This window comes from Urocampus carinirostris, chromosome 10 (assembly GCF_059441175.1).
Source record: "Urocampus carinirostris isolate Australia breed hairy pipefish chromosome 10, RoL_Ucar_1.0, whole genome shotgun sequence".
NCBI classification, from domain to species: Eukaryota; Metazoa; Chordata; class Actinopteri; order Syngnathiformes; family Syngnathidae; genus Urocampus; species Urocampus carinirostris.
In genome coordinates this window covers 14573289-14598459 of record NC_142358.1, presented here as the reverse complement: position 1 = coordinate 14598459, position 25171 = coordinate 14573289, and the positions used below count along the sequence as shown (strand labels likewise).

The 25171-nt window shown below is 41.2% G+C and overlaps 1 protein-coding gene and 1 long non-coding RNA gene across 7 annotated transcripts in view; one reads left to right on the top strand and one right to left on the bottom strand.

Annotated features, from left to right (window-relative positions):
• The window catches only part of map4k1 (mitogen-activated protein kinase kinase kinase kinase 1), a 35326-nt gene that overhangs the window by 1073 nt on the left and 9082 nt on the right, over positions 1-25171 (bottom strand). The window contains exons 2-31 of one of the 6 annotated variants that reach the window (XM_088346186.1): positions 22074-22140; positions 14613-14670; positions 14454-14544; positions 14323-14387; positions 14176-14231; positions 14041-14088; positions 12917-12959; positions 12042-12114; positions 11837-11968; positions 11706-11768; positions 10342-10423; positions 10007-10126; positions 9784-9859; positions 5423-5475; positions 5270-5316; positions 5154-5198; positions 5039-5084; positions 4812-4965; positions 4601-4695; positions 4493-4537; positions 3794-3872; positions 3637-3713; positions 2564-2624; positions 2375-2477; positions 2247-2305; positions 1716-1801; positions 1456-1633; positions 923-991; positions 772-858; positions 544-670 (exon numbers count right to left, since the gene is read on the bottom strand). In XM_088346186.1, coding sequence (XP_088202312.1) covers positions 544-670; positions 772-858; positions 923-991; positions 1456-1633; positions 1716-1801; positions 2247-2305; positions 2375-2477; positions 2564-2624; positions 3637-3713; positions 3794-3872; positions 4493-4537; positions 4601-4695; positions 4812-4965; positions 5039-5084; positions 5154-5198; positions 5270-5316; positions 5423-5475; positions 9784-9859; positions 10007-10126; positions 10342-10423; positions 11706-11768; positions 11837-11968; positions 12042-12114; positions 12917-12959; positions 14041-14088; positions 14176-14231; positions 14323-14387; positions 14454-14515 — 2231 coding nt within the window. In that variant the 5' untranslated portion in view covers positions 14516-14544; positions 14613-14670; positions 22074-22140. Of the gene's footprint in view, positions 1-543; positions 671-771; positions 859-922; positions 992-1455; positions 1634-1715; positions 1802-2246; positions 2306-2374; positions 2478-2563; positions 2625-3636; positions 3714-3793; positions 3873-4492; positions 4538-4600; positions 4696-4811; positions 4966-5038; positions 5085-5153; positions 5199-5269; positions 5317-5422; positions 5476-9783; positions 9860-10006; positions 10127-10341; positions 10424-11705; positions 11769-11836; positions 11969-12041; positions 12115-12916; positions 12960-14040; positions 14089-14175; positions 14232-14322; positions 14388-14453; positions 14545-14612; positions 14671-21589; positions 21928-22073; positions 22418-24956; positions 25169-25171 lie in introns of those variants that run through there. The other 5 variants (XM_088346182.1, XM_088346183.1, XM_088346187.1 and 2 more) reach the window with 5 other exon arrangements.
• Positions 15265-17861, top strand: LOC148357890 (uncharacterized). Its single transcript, XR_015851518.1, has 3 exons — positions 15265-15612; positions 15833-15915; positions 16012-17861. It is a non-coding gene; the product is annotated as an uncharacterized LOC148357890 (long non-coding RNA).

Here is a 25171-nt window from a genome sequence, read left to right as displayed (position 1 = left end):
AGAAATCCCCAATCGCCTACCTCCAAGGAGGCGAAGACAAACAAGGAGCACGTTGTAATGGCAGGTAAACTTACCCCACACAGATTTTGGAGATCGAAACACGCCACTATGACAAAACAGTAACAAGGCCTCCAACGACAGGCTAAGCAAAGTTCCAATTTCTCTAAGCAGAAATGAGTAGTATGCAATCGCTGTTCACTACAATCGCCTGTTTTAAACTGCCTCACATGCTGTGTTGATTGGATTCACCATTTTTAAAGTGTTGTGTTCCTTCAGTTATGTCACAGCTCTAAAAAAAACTAGCTAGATTGGTCAAGCTGGATTAGAGACTAAATTTCTTGAGTCTCACAGCACGTGAAATATTTTGAAAAATATTTGCATAATTGTGGGGAGGAACACTATACGTTCTGTTCCTAGTTAAAAAAATCAGTTTGGGAATACCTTTGATTTTTTTTTTTGGTTTGGAATCATTTATAAGTAAAATGCAAACACAAGCGACCAAGACATCCTCCCACTTTAAGAAAAAACAACAAAAGTTCAGACCTGTCTGATTGTACAAGACGATAGATTTTTTTGAAGTTAGTGGTCTCCTCTAACATCTTTGTGACACCTATTTTTGTTCTTAGCCAGCCATGACGCCACACAGCTAATAAAGTGTTCTCAAAATACACTGCAAAATATATTCACAAATGTGATGTCAGGTTTGTAACTTGCAACATGCTCACTCAAAACACAACCTTCTTTTGTACCACCTTCTGTTATGGGACTCACCTACAGACTCCACGTTATGTGAGAAGGTGGTCTCATGAGGCTGGGCGCTCTTTAGCGCCCCGCCTAAGTCGACAAAGTGTGCTCTCCCTGCACCATGAAAGATGGTTGACGAACGTTCTATAACATGATGATTGAATGAGCACAAGTTTACCTTCCAATAGGACAAGCAGAGAGTTGCTGTCCAACTGCTTGACTTGCGTGGCACCAGTATATCGTTGATCTGTGACAACAGAGTGAATGTCTATACATGCCTAACTTTTCATATATTTACATATAAAACACAATATACCTCAAGAAAATGAAAATACCCTACATTTGCTTGTATAGAAAAGGAAATAATCTTTTACCTAAGATGAAATCTAATGCAATAATTGGAGGAGTTTATTTACACACAAAAACTTAGAACTGCCTAGATTAAAATACTAGTCGAGTCAAGATTTTTTCATTGCTGTTTAAATGTGATAAAGCGGCAACATTATTTTAAAAAGAGCTAGGCATTTTTAAGGGGCGAGAAGGGGTAGTCCAAAGCGTAAAGCAGTACTGTTGGCAGGTATTCATATGTAAAATCTGTGCTAACCCCTTTAATGTGCCCAACATTTAAGAGTACAAAAAAGCATATGCTCATAATCCCAATCATGTGCATACACAGAAAAAGAACGCTCCAGGAGTATGTGTGAGGCTCACTAATATCATCTTGCATTAACCAGGAAGTGTTGGAGTTTAAGTTGATGTACTCCAGTGTGACAGGCACTGTGGGACCGGGCCCCTTAGAAACACCAATGCAGACCAGCGGGTACTCCAGGTGGGGGTCCACTACCGCCTCAAACATGCATGAGGGACCGGTGAGGGCAAAGTCAAAATGCTACAGTGATAGAAAACCAGCATAGTAGTTTGGAAAGTGTTTTAATATATACTGATTCCCCTCCAAATGAAGGTCTGCTTACCTTGATAAGCATGAACTTGTTCATTGGCTCGTACCACTGCAGTAACACCACGCTAGATTCCAGCGCGCAGCATAGGAATGTGTCAGCTGAAATTGGGGGCAAGCTCATCAGAGGGGGACAACAGACTTTCAAGGTTTGGTCATGGCGTGGATGTAGTTGGATAGGAAGAATGAAGCAAACTGAATGAGAGATGTTTTTTAAGGAATGTCTATGGAATGTGGGAGGAAGCCAGAGTGCCCGGAGAAAACCCACACAAGCACTGGGAGAACACGCAAACTCCACACAGGAAGGTTTGATCTCACAACCTTAGAACTGTGCCGCACACGCGCTAACCACTGCGTCGCCGTGCTGCCCATTTTCAATGACAACATTTTTCAAATGGCATATTAATCAAACGAATCCAATTTATTTTCCAGGCCTTCTGGGAGGTGAAATAAGATCAAGACATAAGGTGAAAAAAGAGCCAGACAGGATCAATAAGCGTGGACAAGAAAACACCATATTTGTAGTTATTGTAGCATTTGTGCATACCGACGGAGCATGTCCTGCATCCTTTGGTGTCTGCAATTTTACACGTCACTGCACATTTCCTAAAGACAAGGAACACCTTTCTTCAGTGAGTATAGGAAAGACCAGATAAGAGTTGCATCTAGCATTACCGTGAGAACAAGCGATGAGTGGGCAGCACCACTGTCCTTTGGTCTCTGCGAGCCTGCTCATAGAGCTCCTTCAGCGAATGGGAGTGAAGCTGTGAGGATTTCCCTGGAGACAGAGAAAAAAGCACAACCTTCTATGTAGACTTCCTTATTTTAATAAGTATGCCTTTTAACAAGGAGTAGAAGACCTACCAGATATAGACACGAGGACATTGTGGCAGCTGTAGACCCAAGTGCACTTTCCAGGGTACAACTGTATTGGAAGTAATAACATGCATTCACCTATTTTCTCTTTAGAAAACCACTTGGAAAAATTTAAATCACTTGACAACACAAGATTGCCACCTTGTACAATATACATATTGTAAGAATTTTTTTAAATGAATACGGTATTTTTAAAAGTTGCTCATGCAATCAGTTCAATTGAACGAAACATGATACGCAAGATTTCTGTTCTCACACCTCACCAATCGTTTGGGAGGAATTTCAAAATGACAAATTATAATGCACAAAGTGTCATGTTCCTGCGCTCATGTTCCTGTATCTCTGTAGGTTCCCTATCTTGAACTTACCTTATTTGGTCACTTTTTTCCAGGTTTAATTCTTTTTATACTGTAGCTGAGATCACTTGCCCTGATTTCTCGGCTCTTCCTAGTCATTTTTTAACACTCTGTCCCCTTGGCTCGGTGCTAGATCGTTGCCTTCCATGTCATGTCCCAAGCACTCTTTTCTCAACCTTTTGCTATTCCAGTGTACGGAAGCCTTTCCTGCCTTTCAGGATCACGGGTACTGCCTGACAAACTCTAAACTGATTGCGCTTACTGGAATACTGACACCTCACCTGCATCTTGGACCACGATTGTTGCCTCACTACCTGACTTCAGTGTACCAAAACCTGTCTGAACAAAGACCTCCTTTACTACACTGATCTGTGTTTTTGCACAGGGCTTCCACAACACCCAAATCGGGTCCCTGACATAAAGTCTAAAAATGTCCACAGCACATGCTGTCAATTTTAGATTTAGATCCGTCAATGTAGTTTCAAACAAGACTAAGGACTAAGTACGATTGTGAGTTCTTGTAATGGAAAATAAAAACACAATGACAGGAATTGAAACACATCTCAACGAAAATGACACGACATTGGAACAAATCCACTTGTAGGATTAATGCAAGCACTGGTCTCACAAGTTCTGTATGACAACCACCTAAATGTGCAATAAAAACAAATTAAATCATCAGAATAAGCCCCAGAGTAAGCATACCAGCTCCATGGTGGCCACTGAGTTGTTAAGGTTAAGTGTGTAGATGCCCTCCTCTGCGCCCACAATCAGGTGCTGGTCTAGATCAAGAATGCAAGGAACGTATAAAATTGAGAATACCTCGGTTGTTATAAAAGATAACATGTTTCTCCTTTTTTACCTTTGGTGTCTGAGTGTTCCCAGGTGGTAGAGCAATTTAATTTGAGAGGACAGCTGTGGAAAATCTTCTTAAAGTAGATCTAAACTAGCGGGGAGGAAATTGTTTTGTACAAGTTTGCAAAATTGTCGTGTACTGAAATGCAATAGCCGAAAGTCTGATCAGCTCTGTCATCTGTTAGCTCATTCAACAGAATCGAGTTAAAGAGCGATTAAATGAACCAAACCAACTAATAAAATGCAATCAATACACTCATTCCAGTGAATTAATTTCATAATACGAAGATTAGTTTTTAACAAACATGTACTTTAAGAAATAAATTCAAATGTATTTATTCATTCTGGTCTCTTGAGAAAATCCATCAATAAAAGCTATAACTGCCAAAGTCTATCGATAAAGTTACAAAAATCGAATAATGTCTCCAGTTCCCTATTTGACCTATTTATCACTCAACACTTCAAATAATTTCCATTTCAATTGGTTATGCCTAATATTTCTCATAACTTCCTCGACTTTAACTTTAAGGGCCTGGATAGCTCAATTGGAAAAGTGTCTGACTTGATGTAAGGGTCAAGGGTCTCTTTTAAAGTAAATGTTGAAGAATTGTAAATTGGTCACATTTAAATTCTACTGAAATTTACAAAAAAAAAAAAAAAATGCAGTCAGTCAAATTTTCAATTGCTAAAGTCAATCAAAACTCACAAGAGGTTTTGGTTTCTTGAGACGTCTCACACACTGGACAGCGTTCTGGCACACACAAATGGTTTTAAATATAATAATAAAAGCATGGAACTGTACTTGATGTTGTACCTTTGGCTGCTGGAGTTGCTGTCTAATTTTAGGAGGCAGCTCTGGAGGTATGGGAAACAGTTTTTGGTCCAACAACTGGAAGGACATAGGGTCTGCTGACATGCACAAACAGAAACATCCAAACAGTCCTCAAGTCAAAATAATGCCTCCAAAAGTTACTCAAAAAGAAGTTAATCAACATAAAAATGACGTGTGTTTATTTGCATCTCACCCGAGTTTGTCATGATTCTCGGGTGTGCAGAGGCTTTGACTTGCGTTCCACTGGACGTCCTGACGCGAGGCAATGGGACGCAAAGCGAAAATGGTTTAACAGGACCATCATCTTCCACCCAAACGATTTCCTCCGAGTTTGAACGCACTTTGGGCTACAAACACACACAGTTGACAGTTTGCTTATTCAGTGTAATATTTTATAAGGTCCTGAATGGATTTGATTACTCTGGGAGGAAGTGGAGGTGGCAATTGATCCACTAGCATTGTGGCACTGTGGGTAAAAGAAAATGGCATCAAGTATCTGTGCGTGAATGTGTCTGATTGTATGTGAGCTGCTCACGCTTCCACATCATCATAATCATCTGAAGATTCAGAGTCTTTGTTCCTGACAAACAAAGCAAACGTACATGGAATTACACATCAAGTGTGTGTTCATGTGTTTGTGCATAGATATACCTCATTGAGTGTGTGCTGGTACCACGCAAGCTTCCTGAATGCATAAACTGTAAAGAACACAGGAAAACCATGTTGCTTTAGAAGTACCATTACATGAACGATTGAATGTGGAGGTTTGCGTGGATGTGCGTTGACATTTTTTCAAATGCTTACAGTAGAATGTGGAGAGTCTTTCTTCCAAAGCCTCTTTCGGTAAATCTGCTCCACTGAAACGTAAATACGCACAACATTTCTTTGGAATTCAAGTTTCTTAGCGAGCATGAGTTAAACCTTCCACAAACCACGAGTAAATGAGCTATTTTTTAGTTGGTAGAGCATCAGACTTTTAATCTGATCAGCACCATGGAAAATGATCCCTTATCGCGTGTTTTTAAGAAATGACTCAAATCTCTCATTGAGGTCCATAATGCAGTTCAGCACCAAGGAAAAAAATGATGTGACAAATTAGTTGATTACAGAGCCTGGGTAGTTTAGTTAGTAGTGCTTCAAACTTTAAGTCTGAGGGTTTAAGATTCAAGTCCCCGTTCTGGTGCAACAAGCACTTCTGAGCAGAACTCAAGTGAAATCTGGCATTGAGGTCCATTGACCAAGTCTCTCAGTAAATGCACTTGCCACATCTGGTTCAGCACTAAGGCAAGTGCAGCTGAGTGGAACTCAATTAGAACCCTTTATTGAGGCCCATTGATAAAGTGTGTCGGTATAGGCATTTACCCGAAGCAAGGCAAGTAAAAAAGAAATTTGGAACAAATGGACCAGTTGCAGAGCCTGGTTGGCTCAGTTTGTAAAACATTAGACTTGAAATCTGAGGTTGCTGGGTTTAAGTCCCTGTTATTATCATAATAAAACAGCAACACGCACTTCTGAAAAGAACTCAAGTCAAATCTTTCATCGGAGTTCCTTCACCAGTAGCTCAGGAGGTAAAAGCACTCATCATGAATAAAGAGGTCACAGGTTCAATTCCCGGCTCCCTTGTGTTATATGTCAAGTCCCTAATGCCCCTGATAAGCTGACAGTTGCCTTTAATGGCTAATGCTGCTATCGGTGTGAAGCACATTGTAAAGCGCTTTGGAAGGTCTTCATTGACTTGAAATGCGCTATATAAATGCAGACCATTTACATTTACCAAGCGAATCAGTAAAGGCACTAGCCAAATCTCGGTTTAGCACCAAGGCAAGGTTCTGAGAGGATTTCAAGTAAAACATTTAATTAAGGCCCATCGGTGAAGCAAAAAATAGAGTATTTTGGAGAAAGTTACCGGAACGCACAGGCTGGGTAGCTAAGTTGATAGGGCATCAGACTTAATGTAAAGTTCTCGGCTTCAAGTGCCTCTTCAGGCATCTTTCTTTCTAAAAACAACAACAAGCGCTTCTGAGCAGGATTCAAATCAAATCTTTTATTGAAGCGCATTGGTAAATGCACCAGCCTCATCTTAGTTCAGCACCAAGGCAAGCAGTCCTGAGCAGAACTCAAATAAAACATTTAATTGAGGTCCATTAATGAAGTGCATTGGTAAACACACCAAGGCAAAATAAAAACATGAATGAAAACGTATGAAGTACTGGAAGCAGAGCCTGAGTATCTCAGTAAGTAGTGCATCAGGCTTTTAATCTGAGGGTAAAGGTTCAAGTGCCTGCTCAGATGTTTTTTATCAATATAAAAAGTAGCAGATGCTTCTGAGTAGAATTCAGGTCAACTATCTCATTGAAGGCAATAAGTGCATCAGTCAAATCACTAGCCATGTATTAGTTAAGCATAATAGCAAATGTAGCTGAGTTGTACTTGGGTAAAAGCTCTCAGTGAGGCCAATTGATGATGCGCATCAGTAAAGGCACTTACCTTGGTTTAGCATTAAGGCAAAATCAAAGATCTTTGGTGCAATTATATGAGCAAAACCTCATTTAGTTGAGCACCAGACTTTTAATCTGAGAGTCCAGGGCTCAAGTTCGATTTTAGGTGTTATTAAAAAAACAGTAACAAGCGATCAGAACTCAGGTCAGATCGTTTAGAAATCTACTCACTAAATGCATAGGTGAAGGCACTAGCAGATCTAAGTTAAGCAACAAGGCAAGCGATCCTGAGCAGAACTCAAGTCAAATCCTTCATTAAAGTCCATTAATGAAGTGCACTGGACTTTTAATATAAGAATCAAGGGTTTGAGTCCCTTTCCAAGTGTTATTAATAAAAGAAACAAGCGGTCTTAAGCAGAACTTAAGTCAAATCGTTTATTCATTCCCATTGACAAAGTGCATTGGTGAAGTCACTTACTCGGCAAAGGGCAAAACAACATTTTGGGGCAAAATTTATAATTTGAGGGTTCAGGGTTCAAGTACCTGTTCAAGTGTATTCTTACCAAAACATCAAATCTTCCTGAGCATTTCTTCAGCAATATTTCCCGTTGAGTTCCATTTATCTTTTACCGGTAAAGGCAGGTAGCCAAACACAGAATTCTCGGGCAGAGCAGCTGCTAGCAGAGCCTGTATAGCTTAATTGGTAGAGCATCAGTTTTTCTGAGTGTGCACGATTCATTTTTCTTTTCAGGTGTTTTTATGACTAAAACACGAACACACGAAAGTACTTTTTGTTGAGGTACATTGATTTTTTTTTTAAAGCACTTGGGCAAAATCTGATAACCACTATACAGTACTACAAGAGCCTGGATAGCTCAGTTGGTAGAGCATCAGACTTTTAATCCAGGCTTCAAGTCCCTGTTCAGGCTTTCTTCTTATCAAAACATAAAACTTTTGTGAGCAGTACTTGGACAATATCTTTCACAGAGGTCCATTGATTCCTTACAAGTTATAGCATTTAACCAAACACATAGTTATCGGGCAAAGAAGGTGCTATCAGAGCCTGAATAACTTAATTGGAACAGCATCAATATTTCTATCTAAGGGTCCAGGGCTCAAGTCCCTCTTTGGGTGTTCTTCTTACCAAAACATCATTCATGGGCAGTACTTGGATATCTTTCACTGAGGTCCAATAATTTACCAGTAAAAGCACTTGGGCAAACAGACTTTTCCGGTAAGTTAGTCACCAGCAGAACATCAAACTTTTACTCTGAGGGTGTAGGGTTCAAATCCCTGTTTATGTGTATTTACTAAAACATCAGACATTCCTTAGCATTACTCCAGCAATATTTCTTGTTGAGTTTGATGTCCCGGGAAAGGCACTTAGGTAAACATGGAATCCTCAGGCAAATATTTTTTTAACAAAGTTTGAATAGCTTAGTCAGTAGAGCATTAGATTTTTAATTTGAGGTTTTTAAGTGCCTGTTCTGGTGTCTTTTTACCAAAACATCAATCATTCCTGAGCCTTACTCAAGCAAAATTTCTCATTGAGTTCCATTTATCTTTTACCGGTAAAGGCACGTACCCAAGCACTAAATTTTTGGGCAAAGATTTTGCCAGCAGAGCCTGGACACCTCAGTCAGTAAAGCATCAGATTTTTCATTTGAGGGTTCAGAATTCTTGGGGAGAGCCTGTATAGCTTAATTGGTAGAGTATCAGTATATCTGAAAGTGCAGGATTCATGTCCTTTTTCAGGTGTTCTTATTACCAAAACAACAAACATTAGTGAGCAATACTTAGACAATATAGTTTGAGGTCCATTGGTCTTTTACCGGTAAAGGCACTTCGGCAACAAAGCGAATTCTCAGACAAAGACATCACGAGCAGAACCTGAATGGCTCACTTGATAGAGCAATTACACTTTTATCTGAGGGTCCAGCATTCGGGGTTCCTGTTTAGGTGTTTCTATTGCCAAAACCTCAAACATTCCTGAGCATTGTTTCAACAATATTTTTAATTGAGTTCCATTTATCTTTTACCGTTAAAGGCACGTAGCCAAACACTGAATTTTTGGGCAAAGAAGCTGCTAGAGCACCCCCGATAGCTTAATTGATAGAGCATCAGTGTTTTGATCTGAGTGTGCAGGATTCATGTCCTCTTTCATGTGTTCTTTCAACTAAAACAGGAAACATTTGTGTGCAGTACAACAATATGTTTCATTGAAATCCATTGTTTTTTTCCTTTTACTGGTGAAAGCACTTGGGCAAAAACCAAATTCTTAAAATAATTTGCAGAGGCTTAATAGCTCAGTTGGTAGATCATCAGACTCCTAATCTGAAGGTCCAGGGTTAAAATCCCTATTGAAGTGTTCTTTCTGTATTAAAAACAGCATCAAGCTGTTCCAACCAGATCTCAAGTGAAATATTTAATTGAACCCCATTAATGAATTTCATTAAACATTTAATCTTAGGGTCTTTGTCCAAGCATTATTAAAAACAGGAACAATCAGTCTTAAGCAGAACTCGAGTTCATCGAGGTCCATTAAAAAGTGCATTGCCTTGGACCTTGTTGAGCACCAGGACAAAATGAATAATAACATGGCCCAGATCATGTGTAGCTCAGTTGGTAGAGCAGCAGTCTGTTAATCTGATGATCCATAATTCAAGTCCCTGGTGAAGCACATTTATACAAATATTTCTCGTTTTCAGTATCAACGGTTTGTCTTACTCTTTGTCTGTGATGGCTGTCTTTCCTCCCAGTAGTTTTTGTGAAGTGACTGGATCATCTTCAAAGATCCATCCACCTTCAATCCAAAAATAAATGAGACAATCAACTCAAATCAAAAATACATTAGTAAACAGTCATGTATTTGTCACGGAGTGGCTTAAAATGAATTTAAAATATATGTTATGTCAAAATATTGTCATGGTATTGTGTTGGTAAATCATACCTTTATTTCATCATCATCATCTATTTCTGGCCAGAATTTTACATTTTCAGGGTGTCGACACTCCTCTAACAGGTCTAGAATCAGATTTTGGTGCAGATTCTGCAGGTTCAGAAACGTGTGCTGGGACAAAATATTAAACAAGAGTAAAAGTTCAGGTTCCAAAATAGGCTTTCAAATAAAAATTATGGTTTAAAATTGAGTTAATTAGGGGAGGGTTAAAATTGTACAGAGCAATTTCAAGAATTTCAACAGATTAAGGATTTATAGCCATGATAAAAGGTCAAAATAGTGCTTCAAAGTAGGGTTAGTTGAACGTTACAAATGGTGAGACTGACTGAGAGCATTTTGGAGGCGCTTGGTCTCTTCTTGGGGTTCTTCACCAGCATTGCCTTAACAAAGTTGTAAAACATGGGTGACCTACAAAAAGTAAACACCTCAGCTGAAAACACTGCATTTACATGTAATGATGCTATGTCACAATGACATTCGAAAGCAACAGTCACTCAAGTGCATAACAAACAAATACGATCAAGCCCACAAAATGTTCTTCACCAACATCCATCCATCCATCCATCCATCCATCTATTGTCTTTCGCTTATCCGAGGTCGGGTCGCGGGGGCAGCAGCGTTAAAAGGGAAGCCCAGACGTCCCTATCCCCAGCCACCTCCTCCAGCTCATCCGGCGGGACCCCGAGGCAATCCCAAGCCAGCCGAGAGACATAGTCTCTCCAACGTGTCCTGGGTCGCCCCCGGGGCCTCCTGCCGGTGGGACATGCCCGGAACACCTCCCGAGGGAGGCGTCCAGGAGGTATCCTTATTAGATGCCCGAGCCACCTCAACTGGCTCCTCTCAACGCGGAGGAGCAGTGGCTCTACACCGAGTCCCTCCCGGATGACTGAGCTTCTCACCTTATCTCTAAGGGAGAACCCAGCCACCCTGCGGAGGAAACTCATTTCAGCCACTTGTATCCGGAATCGTGTTCTTTTGGTCATGACCATAGGTGAGGGTAGGAACGTAGATCGACAGGTAGATCGAGAGCTTTGCCTTTTCGGCTCAGCTCCCTCTTCACCACGACGGACCGGTACAGGGTCCGAATGACGGCAGACGCTGCACCGACCTGCGACTGGCTGGCAACCAGTTCAGGGTGTCCCCTGCCCACTGCCCAGAAATGGCTGGGATGGGCTCCTGCGACCCTACTGAGGATAAGCGGAGCAGATAATGGATGGATGGAAATTGTGTAATATTTGACCACTAGCTGTAGCTGCATTCCGTAGTGCAACTGAAAATGAGAACCACAAAGCACAAGAAAGAATACAAACTACAGAAACTCGAACTGACCAAACAGCACAATTTTTCTTTCCATTCTCTGACCCATCCTTTCACCAGATTTTGGCGTTTTGAGGGTATCGGTAGAAGCATGACGGAAAACAATCATGTTTGCTCCCTCTGAGTGAGCCTCATTTAATGAAAAAATATTTTCAACCTATAAGTATTTTTTAAAAATGCACGTTTAAATGATAGTTCACGTATTTATGCTTATCATATAAATTAATATCATTGTTTTTAAGAATTATGTATTTTTCAGCTCTATGAGGCACAAAATACACAATGCCCCTTTAAAGCAGACCAATAAAATATTGCCTTAGTGCATGGGTTTGCAACTTGAAAAGTTGCAAGAGCCAAATTGAATAAACTTTACCATTTTGCTTTGTCCTTCAGTTTGGGGGGTTGGTAGCCACTCTTGGACATTAGAAACAAGACACTTAGGGAAGAAAAAACACAATTAAATAATTACGTAAATCTTATTAACATCATTGTCATTGTTTTTACCGTAACGGGTGGAGCTCAAACATTGGTGGCTGCAGCTCCGCCAGCTCGATGGCGGTGATGCCAACCGACCAAATATCGCATAGCTCGTTGTAACCACCTTTGATTTCCACTGCAACCACTTCGGGCGCCATCCTGAGGGGGAGAAGGTAAGTGTTTTGGTTAACTGTTAAACTTTAAATATGATTTAGTCAAGGAGAACACTCACCAGTAAGGTGTCCCAACGAAGGACATGCGGCGAGCCAGTGTGGCCGTGGTTTGGGCGGAGATTCCAAAGTCAGCTTCATGCCACAGGAAATTTTAAAAATATGCATGTTTCATAGTCTACCATACTATTTTAGACCGATACCAGTATGAGTATGGAGTCGGGATACTAATACCACAATTTTGGTCTTTCTGAAGGATACCAGTACAGTTTTTGAAATCACAAAGACATACTTTTGAACAAATGTTTTTTGTCACATTTATGTCTAAAAACATATACAAGAACCAATCAAAAGCTATGATTTTTAGAACAAATCAAAACCAAATGCTCCCTCTGGTTGCTTAAGGATATACTCTCAGTTTTAGTAGGCCCAACATAGTAGTATGATCTAAAGTAGTCTAATCTTCTTGCCCATGCACTGCTAAAGCTTTTATTTTGTATTACTTTTTATTCCATTTCAAACCAGCATGACAATTAAGGTAAACTTTATATGTTTTCATAGCTCCCAAGTTTTTATAACATAGTGAATTGGTTTAGGTTGAGTGCATTCACTCAAGAGTTGAAATGAACCAGTTAACTCATTCAATGCTAAACATAAAAATAATTTTTCCCATTGTTTCTAAGTAAATGCTTTATGCTTCAAAAGGATCCCTTGTCATCCATGATTACAATATGAGGATAGGTTATTAAAAGAGGCTCAGTGATACAGCATAATACTGAAAAACTACGGCAGGCTAAACATTTTAAGTTGAAATTATATACTAATCCGGCCTGCCTGAGTACAGAAAGTCTGGATACGGTCCCAGAGCCAAAACGTGCAATAGGTTGCAAAAACATAAGCATCAACACAAATTGTGTGTTAACCATGATCCACCTACCCAACTTCACCTCACCATGGTCGTTGATCAGTATGTTGGCACCCTGGGGGCATTGATAACATCATACATGCGGTGATAACATGATTTTACAGTACATAGGCATGAGGAAAATAACATGAAGTTATGGAGGAGATTTTCACACGCAAAACCGGAAACCACATTCTTACTTTTTGTAGGTATGAGTTGAATGTAGCATATTTACATAACATGTTGATGCTGATAGACTTCTAAACAGCATGCATTTAATATTTATACAAACCTCCAATCCAATGATAAAATAATTCAATCACAGTCTACCTGTTGGGTATGAACTCGACCTGAAGCAATACGGTTCGAAGAATTTACCTCTGAGGGATGCTGCACAAATTATAATCTACTCTACATCTTATTCTATGTCTTTATGTCTACAATGCCCATATTTGCATTCTGCATAATATTAAAGCAGATTTGTATTTATATATTTTGTGATTTTACACCTCTAAATTGCTGTAGTTGCATTTTATATCTTATATGTGCGAAGGTTGAGTTGGGAAAAACATGCTAATTTCAATTGGGTTTTCCTACTCAAAATCGGATTCATAAACATGTCACGGTTGCTATGGCGCCCAATTGGCCCCGCCCGTGTGGAGCCAGCTGCGGCTCGTTGAAAGATTGGCTTCCCTGCTATTTAAACCCAGTCCTGTTCCTCTTCTTTTGTCAGTAATACTTAAGTGATTATGACACATTAGTTTATTTCCCCCCTAAATTATAAATAAATTCATCTGAAAGGAATGAATTTAAAGTGTTTCCCAGTTACTGCCTTTGCATTTGTAAATAATATTAATTGTATTACTGTACGTCCTTGGTATTAAAGAAAAATAATTACTGTATACTTACACCAATCAATATTTAACTGAATAGAAGTGAGTGAGTATAGAAAAAAATCTGAAATTTAATCAAAGGAGCTGTTAAGACTAAGACTAAATAACATTATTTTGTTAATTGAAGGAATTGAAGGAAAGTGGGGCATAAAATAGAAGTAGACTTCTTTATTATCATTTAATTTCAGAGTCACTGAATACAATATTATTGGTTTTAAATGTTGAAGAACTTATGAAAAAAAAAAATCAAACCAATGCGCTCACCTTAATATCTCGATGTATTTTTCTCTGTGCATGGAGGTAGTCCAAACCCTAGTCCCACACACATACAGAATACATTTTTCTAGCATCAGTATCATCTTTTGTACGATGATGATTTGAAACACATGGCGTGACAACCTGAAGCATCTCCCGGCAGACGTACGCAATCTGTGCTTCTGAGAGAGGACCAGTTGCTATAAGCCACAAATAAATAACGTGATGTCTCCATTTATCCAATTCTGCGTGTCATCAGTTCAAATTTGTGATTATTGTACTGTTCATTACCACTGTAGATGTCCTGCAAGGAGCCCCCCCCACACAATTCCATGCAGATCCACAGTGTATTGGCCCTGTAAGTTAACCAATTGATAAGACAAAGAAATGTTTGAAAACTAAATGTTGCCATCCATGCTCACCACAAGTAGCTCCCATAATAAGCCACAATGTTGTTGTGTTTGCAGCTCCTTGCGATAACCATTTCTTGCTGGATGGTGGAGAAGTCATCCTCTGGGAAACACCAGGCAAATCATTTTATAAGTTCAGTCACAACAATCCCGAAACATGACATTTCTCACCTGTCTCCGTTTTAATCACTTTAATGGCTGCCAAGTCCCCAGTCTGCTTATTACGTGCCTAAACACGAACACACACACACACACACACACACACATTAGAAATCACACTAACTAAATGGTCATCCACAATTTGCTTGCACAATTTATGTTTAATTTCATCAGAAACGCACTACAGTATATTATTATTAATATTATTTTAAATTTAGAGTTGAGGTTATTTCCCTCCCATTTGTGTCAACCTTGTTTTCTTTTTTAAAAACTGCCTATTTACTTAATAAATGTAGAGAGGCACAGTAACGTAATCTGTGTGTATATTACTGCACTGTTGCTAAAAAGGTCTAATTAGACTAAAACAAGAATGCTGATTTTGCTAGCTGACCGCCTGACCTATGGCAGGTTGGATTTAGCATTAGCAGAAAAGCAAGCAGATTTTACCAAGAGCAGGGTGACGTGTTTTGGTTAAATACACAAAGTATTGGTTTGTTTGCTTTTCAATACTCAGTCCCAGAAAGTAAAATTGTCAGGACCAGAAATGAGACAGGACCCACTTGCGTTGCGTTTCTCACAAGTTTTAATGGAAGAAAGAGAAAGGGTTGCGCCCACGATCCAGTGATTGCTAGACGCAAGAAGCAGGTCGCTCTGAACACGGAAGTGGATCTTCCGTGGCGAGCGATGGTTGTTGTTGTTGTTGAGTCACTCAAGGCACCTAAGGATAATCCTCAGAAGCGCTAGACTCGCTTGTGGGAGGCTCCGTAGTTCTCCAAAGGAGAATCCCGGCTGGCGGTGGTATCGGGCAGACTGGAGTGCAGGGCACCGCAGCCAGAGATGCTCGGCCGATTCTTCGTCCTCACCGCAGAGACGGCACCGATCGTCTTCGCATTTCACCGTCAAATGTTGCAATCTTCGGAGGGAGGAGTGATGACCGGACCGGAAGCGTATAAGATCGACAAGGTCTTTCTTTGAGAGCTGGGATTCTTCCTCCGTGTTGTGGTGGGAAGAGGTAAGAGAAATGAGACGTGGGTGGGTAGATGGGGGGGTTTGCAGCTCCTGCGAATAATGGCGAGCCGAGTTTGTGGGTCTAGCGGGGAGGTAGGTTGAGGGAGGGCCGAGCCTAATTTAGCCTGCTCGTCTGCAAGGTCGTTACCCGGGAGGTTGCAGTGACCCGGGGGCGATGGCTAGTTTCTGACGAATTATCTTTAGCGAGCTCCTCCTCCCCAAAGGTTTCTTCGTACCTGAACATCTCAGTAAGTTCTCCTTTGAAGAGGGCCACTACGACAGGGAAGCCAACACAGGCAGGCACCAGGTAGAGCAAAGCGGGCTGTGCATGTTTGAAGGTGTGCATGACAAAGATGTAAGCCAGGAAGCTGGAGAAGAAATATGTCCTGCTGTTCTTTTTCAGGCTGACGTCAAAACGAAGCAGCAACGCAATGAAGATACCAGGGATGGGGTGTCGGGAACGGAAAAACTGGTCAATAGCCTGGACACGAGAGCAAAAATGTGGTCGGAGTCGAAAGCGAGTCGTAAGCCAGAAAAGTAGAGTAGACGTGGCCAGGGACAAAAAGAGGTTGAAAGCCGGGACGGGAGTGTACACGTGGTCAGGCTGAAAAATGGGTCGAACCCAGGGGACAGACGGGAGCAAAAAACAGGTGGGAGTCAGGGTTGAAAAAGGCTTGCCTAGTGCTAACTGAGGTTCGCAGACGGACAGACAAAAGCGGATAGATAGGAGTGGGTTTAAATAGGGACAGGGAGCCAATCAGAGTCCGAGGCAGTTGGCGCCAAATGAGCGGGCACAGCTGAGTCAAATCAGTAATTGTGACAAAAATATTCTACCAAAAACCATCAAGCCTTGTTTGGTTGTAAATAATTGATCTGCCAAACTGTCGCTGGTCAGCTTTTCTTAAAGCCTTTATTAAAAAATTTTTTGCACAGGTCCCAACACAGATGAAGGACAATTATCTCAGTTCCCTCTTGGCGACTCGAATGTTATGTAAAATGAATACAAATTTCTTGACCTACGAGCATTTTTTAAAAATGCACGATATGATCATGCATGTATATTTGATTATTATTCAAATAAATAATGTTTTCTTTGATAGTTTTTTAACCACTGGGAGGGCTTAAGAAATACAAAATGTCCCTTTAAGTGGAACTTAATTAACACTACCTACACAGTGTGTGTTGAAATAACCGCAAACCTTTGGGCGAATCTTGCTGAGTGGAAATTTAATGCAATTTTCAACACAGACAGTTTTAACACTGACACCAGTGTTAAGTACTATTAGCAGTGCTCAGTGTAGATCTTTAATAAACATAACTCGATTGGACTTTAACACCGACCAGTGTTAGAAAAGCACAACAGTACCTTAGAGCAGTATTTTTCAACCTTTTTTGAGCCAGGGCATGTTTTTTACATTGGAAAAATTTTGCCACACACCACTAACCCAAAATGTTTTAAAATGACACTGAACAGTATTTTTAATTACAATATATGTCACGGTTACCCATTGCTCTCACTTGGGCCCGCCCATTCTGCGCCAGCTGCTGCTCGTTGCCTGATTGGCTTCCCTCCTGTTTAAACTCAGTGCTCTCATTCACTCCTTGTCAGTCCGTCAATAAACCTCTGCCCTTGCAAGACTTGTATTTTGACGCTGTCCGGTATCCTGCTTATGTATCCAGTATCGACCCCGCCTGTCTCGTCCTGTCCGGTATCTTGCTCCAGTCTCGTGTATCAATCCAGCCTGTCTCTTCCTGTCCAGTATCTTGCTCCCGTCTCCACTATCCGGTATCGATCCCGCCTGTCTCGTACTGTCCGGTACCTTGCTCCAGTCTCCAGTATCCGGTATTGATCACATCTGTCTCGCCCTGTCCGGTATCTTGCTCCAGTCTCCGGTATCCAGTATCGATCCCGCCTGTTTCGTCCTGTCCGGTATCTTGCTCCAGTCTCCAGTATCCGTATCGATCCAGTCTGTCTTGTCCTGTACCGTGCTCCAGTCTCCAGTATCGATCCCGTCTGTCTCATCCTGTTCGGTATCTTGCTCCAGTATTTGGTATAGATACCGTCTGTCCGGTCCTGTCCACTATCTTCCTCCAGTATCCGGTATCGATTCTGTCTGTCTTGTCCTGTCCAGTATCCTGTTCACGTAACCAGTATTCATCCTGTTTGTCCCGTCCTATCCAGTATCTTGCTGTTGTATCCAGTATCCTGTATCGATCTCGTCTGTCCCGTAAAATAAAGCTTGTGTGAAAACATTACGCGTCTGGGTCCACCATCTGTTCGGGTTCTGACAATATAATTTATAATACCCCCAGTTTTTCCAGCACACACACTCGACAATAACATAATGTTTGCAGAAAATGATTCATAAATGTTTTATAAAATTTTAAATTTAAAAAGTGACATTGGATAATTTTTCACGGCAAACCTGTCGATCTCTCACGGCACACTAGTGTGTCGCAGCACAGTGGTGAGAGAATCCAACATGGCGGCGCATGGATACATGCTTGCGGCTCGTCCAGCTAATCTTCTTTTTATTGCCGTTCTCTTGTCTTTTTTGCTTTCACTTTTGGACACATGTGTGGCCAAAAACACTTACAGTAGGGACGAACTTATTCGGTTGGGTGGGCGTCTAAATTTCGACTTTTCGGGCACTTTTTATAACGCCCATGATATACCGAGCGAACTTCAAAGAGACCCGGCATCCTTGTGGACAGCTATTCCTCTTAATAAACGACGGCGGCGGCCCCGTAAAGAAAGAAAACAGAAACGTGGTTGCCGTGCAGGTAGATGTGTGAAGCGTGTGAAGTCCAAGCAGCAAGATGGACGCGAGGATGGACGCGAGGATGTAACTAATTCCACCATTCATTCCTCGCCGGACAACCGACGCTTTAAACTCAGCGCTCACGAACGGCCACAACGCCGGGAGCTTTTGAAGATCTCGACAAAGACTACAAAGAGTTCAGCTAAGTCAAATGATTCAGCAAAACTGAAATTTGGTCTGTTAAATATTAGATCGCTTGCTCCAAAAGCTTTACTTGTTGATAACATTATTCGTGATTATAAACTTAACTGTATGGGTCTTTGTGAAACGTGGTTACGCCCGGATGAGCACTTAGCGCTAAATTATGCCTCTCCCCCAGACTACGAGAGTAGTCATATAGCACGCACGCTGAAAAGAGGTGGTGGTGTTGCGCTAATCTCTGAAAAATCGCTCAAATTTAATACACGTACCTCTAATAATTACAAAACGTTTGAGGCTCTTGTGATGCGGTCCCCTCAATTGTCAATTGATGTAATAACTATCTATCATGCACCTGGGCCATACACAACTTTCTTAGACGAATTTGCTGAACTTTTGTCTGAACTAGTAACCTATGCAGACAAAATTATAATTATGGGAGACTTTAACATTCATATGAACTCCCCACACAGTTCACTTACTATTGCGTTTAGTTCTCTAATTGATGCATTTGGTTTTACTCAACTGGTTGACTTGCCAACCCATAAAAATGGGAACACGCTAGACTTGATTCTGACTCGAGGAGTTTTAACCTCAAACATTATGGTGCTACCGTGTACTACTGTTATCTCTGATCATTATTTAGTGACATTTGAGGTGCTAACTAAATGTAGAGTTAATAAAGATGAGGGATTTAGCGGACGCAATATAAGCACTGGCACAGTTTCTGAGCTCTTTGAACTCCTTCCTGGAGCAGTTGCGTCCTTTCCTAAATACAATGGCTCGATTGACTCACTCATGAATGAGTTCAATACCACCCTGACTAGTGTGCTGGATTCAATAGCGCCCATAAAACTAAAATCACGTCCTAAAAGACGCACACCTTGGTTTACTGATGAAACTAGAACCCTTAAAAAAGAATGCAGGAAATGGGAGAGAAAATGGCGCGCTACCAAGCTTGAGGTTTTCCATCAAACCTGGTGTGACAGCTTGTTAAAGTATAAAGCGGCCCTTGCCTCTGCAAAATCGGCCTACCTTTCGAAGGTGATTGCGTCTCAAAAGAACAACCCCAAAGCCCTTTTTGACACTGTAGCATCGCTTACAAGGCAACAGCCTATCGCAGACAGTTCGACACACTCTGCTCAGGAGTTAATGGTCTTCTTCACTAAGAAGATTCAATGCATACAGGAAGAAATTGCAAAAGATATTGTTAGTACCACACGTATTAAAGGACTGAAATTTACAGATGCACGACAGGGTGGCTGCCCTGGGAAAATGGCCGGTTTTAGTGAACTGTCACTTGATGATCTCAAACAAGTGGTGAATGCGGCCAAACCGACAACTTGCCAGTTCGACCTGCTCCCAGGTTCACTTATTAAAAGTCTTTTTAGCGTCCTTGGGCCTTCAGTTCTAAATATTATAAATACATCACTCTCCTCAGGTGTAGTTCCAGCAGCTTTTAAGTCCGCCGTTATTAAACCCACACTGAAACGACCCAACCTTGATCCAGAAATATTAAGTAATTACAGACCTGTGTCAAACCTACCTTTCCTCTCTAAAGTACTCGAAAGAGTAGTGGCACAGCAGCTGAATGCTTTCATATCCGAGAATAACCTTTTTGAATCCATGCAATCAGGATTCAGGGCTAACCACTCTACTGAGACAGCTCTGATCAAGGTAACAAATGATCTCCTAATGTCAATGGATTCTGGCGCTTCATCACTTTTGCTGCTGCTGGATCTTAGTGCTGCTTTTGACACAGTGCGCCACAATATCCTACTAGAACGGTTGGAAAAATGGATTGGTCTCTCAGGAGCTGTCCTCTCGTGGTTCAAATCCTACCTCTCAGATAGGACGCACTGTGTTAAATATGGTGAAACGACATCTGAGCCCTTTAATGTTACCTGCGGTGTTCCGCAGGGTTCAGTGCTCGGCCCCCTACTTTTCAACATTTACATGCTTCCATTAGGTGATATTATTCGCAAGTACAATATCAGCTTCCATTGCTATGCAGACGACACTCAACTATATCTTCCGTTGGAGGAATCTTCCACACTAAACTGTGGAAATTTGGAGGCCTGTCTCACTGAGATAAAAGAGTGGATGTCACTCAATTTCTTGCGTCTTAACTCTGAAAAGACTGAAATGTTAGTCATTGGTCCTTCTAAATGCCGGGACTTATTCTCAAAAACTGCTGTGAACATTGACAAATGTCACATCACACAGAGTGACTCAGTTAAAAATTTAGGTGTCATATTTGACCCTGATCTATCCTTTGAGATGCATGTAAAGCAAATTACTAGAACTGCCTTCTTCCATCTTCGCAACATTGCTAAAATCCGTTCAATACTGTCTCAGTCTGATGCGGAAACAATAATTCATGCATTTGTTACCTCCCGTCTCGATTACTGCAATGCACTACTCTCCGGTCTCCCGAAGTCCAGAATCAAGTCTCTTCAGCTAGTACAAAATGCCGCAGCGAGGCTCTTAACCAGGACAAAAAAGTACGATCACATAACACCGATTTTGGCTAACCTGCATTGGCTCCCAGTTAGCCAAAGATGTGACTTCAAAGTTCTCTTAGTATTGTACAAAATCATACATGGACTTGCTCCCTCTTATCTTTCAGATCTGATCTGCCACTATGTCCCGGTCCGAAGCCTACGATCTGAGAGTGCTGGTCTTCTGATGATCCCGAGAGCAAAAAAGTCTTCTGCTGGTTCGAGAGCGTTCTCCATCCGGGCACCGGTGCTGTGGAATGCTCTTCCCCCTGAGATTCGATCTGCAACCTCAGTGGAAATGTTTAAATCTAAACTTAAAACTCACTTCTACTCCATTGCATATGAATAACCTACTCCTCTTGTCGGTTGAAAATAGTTTGTGTAATATAGTGTAACAATCTGTGAAGCCCTTTGAGACTCTTCGTGATTTAGGGCTATACAAATAAAAATGACTTGACTTGACTTGACTTGGTTGAAAATCACTGCCTTAGTGTATAAAAGGTCATTAATATTCATGCACCCTAAGAAATGTGTTTTCTGTGTAGAACTGGTAAAAAGAAGTTGACGTTGCTTTCTGATGGTGCTGTGTCGCGGGTGCAGTCTCAGGCTCATTCTCAGTTCTCGCTTAACCACTTCCTCCTGTGAGGCCGCAGCAAAGCAACAAAAGTGTGATGACAAAGAGCCAAAATGTTCCTTATCAAAAACACATTTCAATAAGGGAGCCTAGTGAACATTAATACATTCATTTAGCATAGTGATTATACTATAAATTCATAAATACAATTTTGATCAGCCCTAAATCTTTTCATCGTTCATGGATCCCTGAACCGCATGGGTCGTCTGGGAACAAATGAGGACGCAACTCTGGACAGCCTTCCCCATTGTTGACGGTCCCTGGCCTGTTCAAGGGTCGTGGCAAAGTTGGCAGCAGTCAAATCTACGTCCTTAAATAATAAATTATAAAAGACGATACACTGGAACCATTCAAAGGATTCTAATCAGACCTTGTAAACGTCTCCGTAGGTTCCCCATCCGACTCTCAGCAGAATCTCAAAGTCTTCCTCAGGGTTCCTGTTGGAGAAATCCTCTACGTGTTCGAGATCCATTAAACAACCGGGTTAATTTTCACACACATGCACTTTCACAGTCTCACACTTAGCTGATGAGCACCCTTGAAGTCACTTTTTGTTTTTTGCTCTGGTTTTTGCCTTCGGAAAGGTACAGGACCACACATACATGCACCCACACGCACTCTTGCAGACATACATTTGCACCTTCTTGCTTCTTACTAATTTGTTGGCCTACCCCTCCCCTACGAACCCCCAGCTTCTTAGCCACTCAGCACCTTCCTTTCATCTCAGAATCAAGACAAATTTATTTCTGACGTCTGAAGTTCTTTTTTTGCTTTCCTGTTTACTGAAGCATATTATAAATCACAATTAGCGGCATGCATCCTTATTCTTCTTATGGTTTGTGACTCAAATAAAATGTTCCACTCACCAGCTGTGCTCTTGTGAATCAAACAAAAAACATTGGACTGAGTTCTGTTTAGAGAATAGAAAAATCACAGTCTATCAGTTGTAAATGTCTGAAGCTGTCAGCTCGATTGTTCCATCAGACTCCTTGTCACAATAAACTACAGTGCAACTCACGCTAAAAATATATATGAAAGAAAAGACTCTTACTGCATAGTAGTTAATGTGCTATTTCAGATTCAGATATACTTTATTGTCATCCTGTGTCAAGACCAGAACGGAGACAGGATCCACTTGGGTTGCATTTCTCACAAGTCTTGTTGGAAGAAAGAGAAAGGGTTGTGACCACGATCCGGTGATTGCTAGACGCGGAAAGCAGGTCGCTCTGAACGCAGAAGTGGATCTTCTGTGGTGAGCGATGCTGGTGTCGGGAATGGAAAAACGGGTCAGTAGACAGGAGAGCAGAAACGTGGTCGGGTCGAAAGCGAGTCGTATGCCAAGAAAGGAGAGTAGACGTGGTCGGGGACAAAAAGAGGTCGAAAGCCAGAACGGGAGAGTAGACGTTGTCAGGATCAAAAACGGGTCGAAGCCGGGGGACAGACGGGAGCAAGAACAGGTGGGAGTCAGGGTCGGAAAAAAAAGCTTGCCTAGTGTTAACTGAGGTTTGCAGACGGACTGACAAAAGGGGACAGAGAGGGGTGGGTTTAAATAAGGACAGGGAGCCAATCAGAGTCCGAGGCAGTTGCCGCCAAAGGAGCGGGCACAGGTGATTCACATCGGTAATCATGACATTCTGGTAAACATAGCAAAAGTGCAGTTTCCGCACAATATAACAATTTACAAAATATATGGATTTGCAACAGCAGATAAATATTTTTGGCTATATAAATTAAATATGTGTTGGCCTGGAGTGGGAAGGGTGCCATCATGCTGTACTTGCCCAAGACACACAGCAGGAAATGGTGCCCCTACAACCCTAGTTGTTCAGGGATCCAACCAACATACCAACCAACCAAAAGTAGTGCAAGAGAAGAATCTGGGTTTAATATGCAAAATGGGAAGTCAGGTAAACATACAGTATGTACAGACAATACAGTACGGTAAATGGTGCAGTAGTGTAGAGGTACTATAAGAACTGCCTGTAGTGAAATAAAAAAACAGATGGGCAGTTTTAGCAACTAGGTTGACGGTACATGGATCTCTTAACAGCCTGGGCTGTTGGGGCACCACTGAGAACGCCACTCAGGGCAGCTTTTTCCACTGCTGACGGTTCCTGGCCTGAGTTTGAGTTGTGGTAAAGTTAGCACAAGTCCAATCCTGAATGTTACCGTCCTGGTTCTTTTTCTGTCTTGCCCCCCTCCTACCCCATTGGATCTGCCCTGGAGAATAACATTGGACCATCCTTGTAATCGTAACGTAACTACACCATTGCAGTTTTTGTCTGATTACAGTTTACAAAAGTTCTTAATTAAATAAATAAATTCAACCAATTCAAGTTTTGACCTTGAAAATAAAGTGCATTTAGTTTCATGAGAGGTGGGGTGAGTTGTTTAAGGTGTCCTTAGAAAGTTGAAAGTACAATATTATTTTCTTTTAAGTATAAATTAACAATGAATCTCTAGAGCCTTTATCATTTTTTCCCACTGCGCCTATCTGGTTTTATCTTACTTTGATGCTGTTCCGGGACATGCAACACATTAGGTGCGGGGTCAGGGGGGCGGTTGGTCCATGACATTGCAGCTTTTTGTAAGTTAAGCAAGAAAATGATAAAAGTAAAAAGAAGCCTGTTTCAAGTACAGTCCAAGCCCCAACCCAAACCCCTAGAAAAAAAAGTAATTAAAAGAAAAAGAGTTTATTCAAGCGCGTCTAAGATATGATCGGACTCATGAATGATCTGACTGAGGCTGCGATCATGACTTTAAGCCAGCAGATGGCGACAGAGAGTAACACATTTTCAAATTCTGGACACCACCTTTAAGATCCATCAAGTAGTTTCTGCGATACCGGCATTTAGAATTGGATCAACCATTTTGGAACACTCTGTATGATTTTTAAATGGCATGAAAACTCATTCACATGTCTTTAAATACAGGATCAATTCAACAAAAAATATTTTGAAATACGCCTAGAATTGAGATAAGTAAATCACCCAGTGCCCCTATACAAGGCAGATGTTTTAGTGGTTGACTGGGCCTATTTTAACCCTACTTCTAATAAGTACAACCTGGTAATAACATAAAAATAACATAATGATAAAGTAGTAATAACATGATAACTTGTTATTTTAGAAATGCATGTAAAACTGGTAGACCTTCGCGCTAAGCAGCAACAAAAAGTAGCACTCCTTTTCAAAAAAGTTCATGGCCCAAGCAGAAAAAAATGTTTAGGCAGAAAATACAGTATTTTGCTTACCGCCTGGATATGGATATGTTGCCCTCTAGCGGACATTATTGATAACCACGAAAGAGGTACACCGAGTTTTAACCAAAAAGTAACGTAGTATAATATCCATTTTTTGTATAAAGTTGCTCTCATTGTTAAGTACACTACTTCAGTTGGCTGATATTACTGGGGTTTTTTTTTTTTTGTCACTTTTAGTGTTACCGGCGTTTTTTCCGGTTGCATGT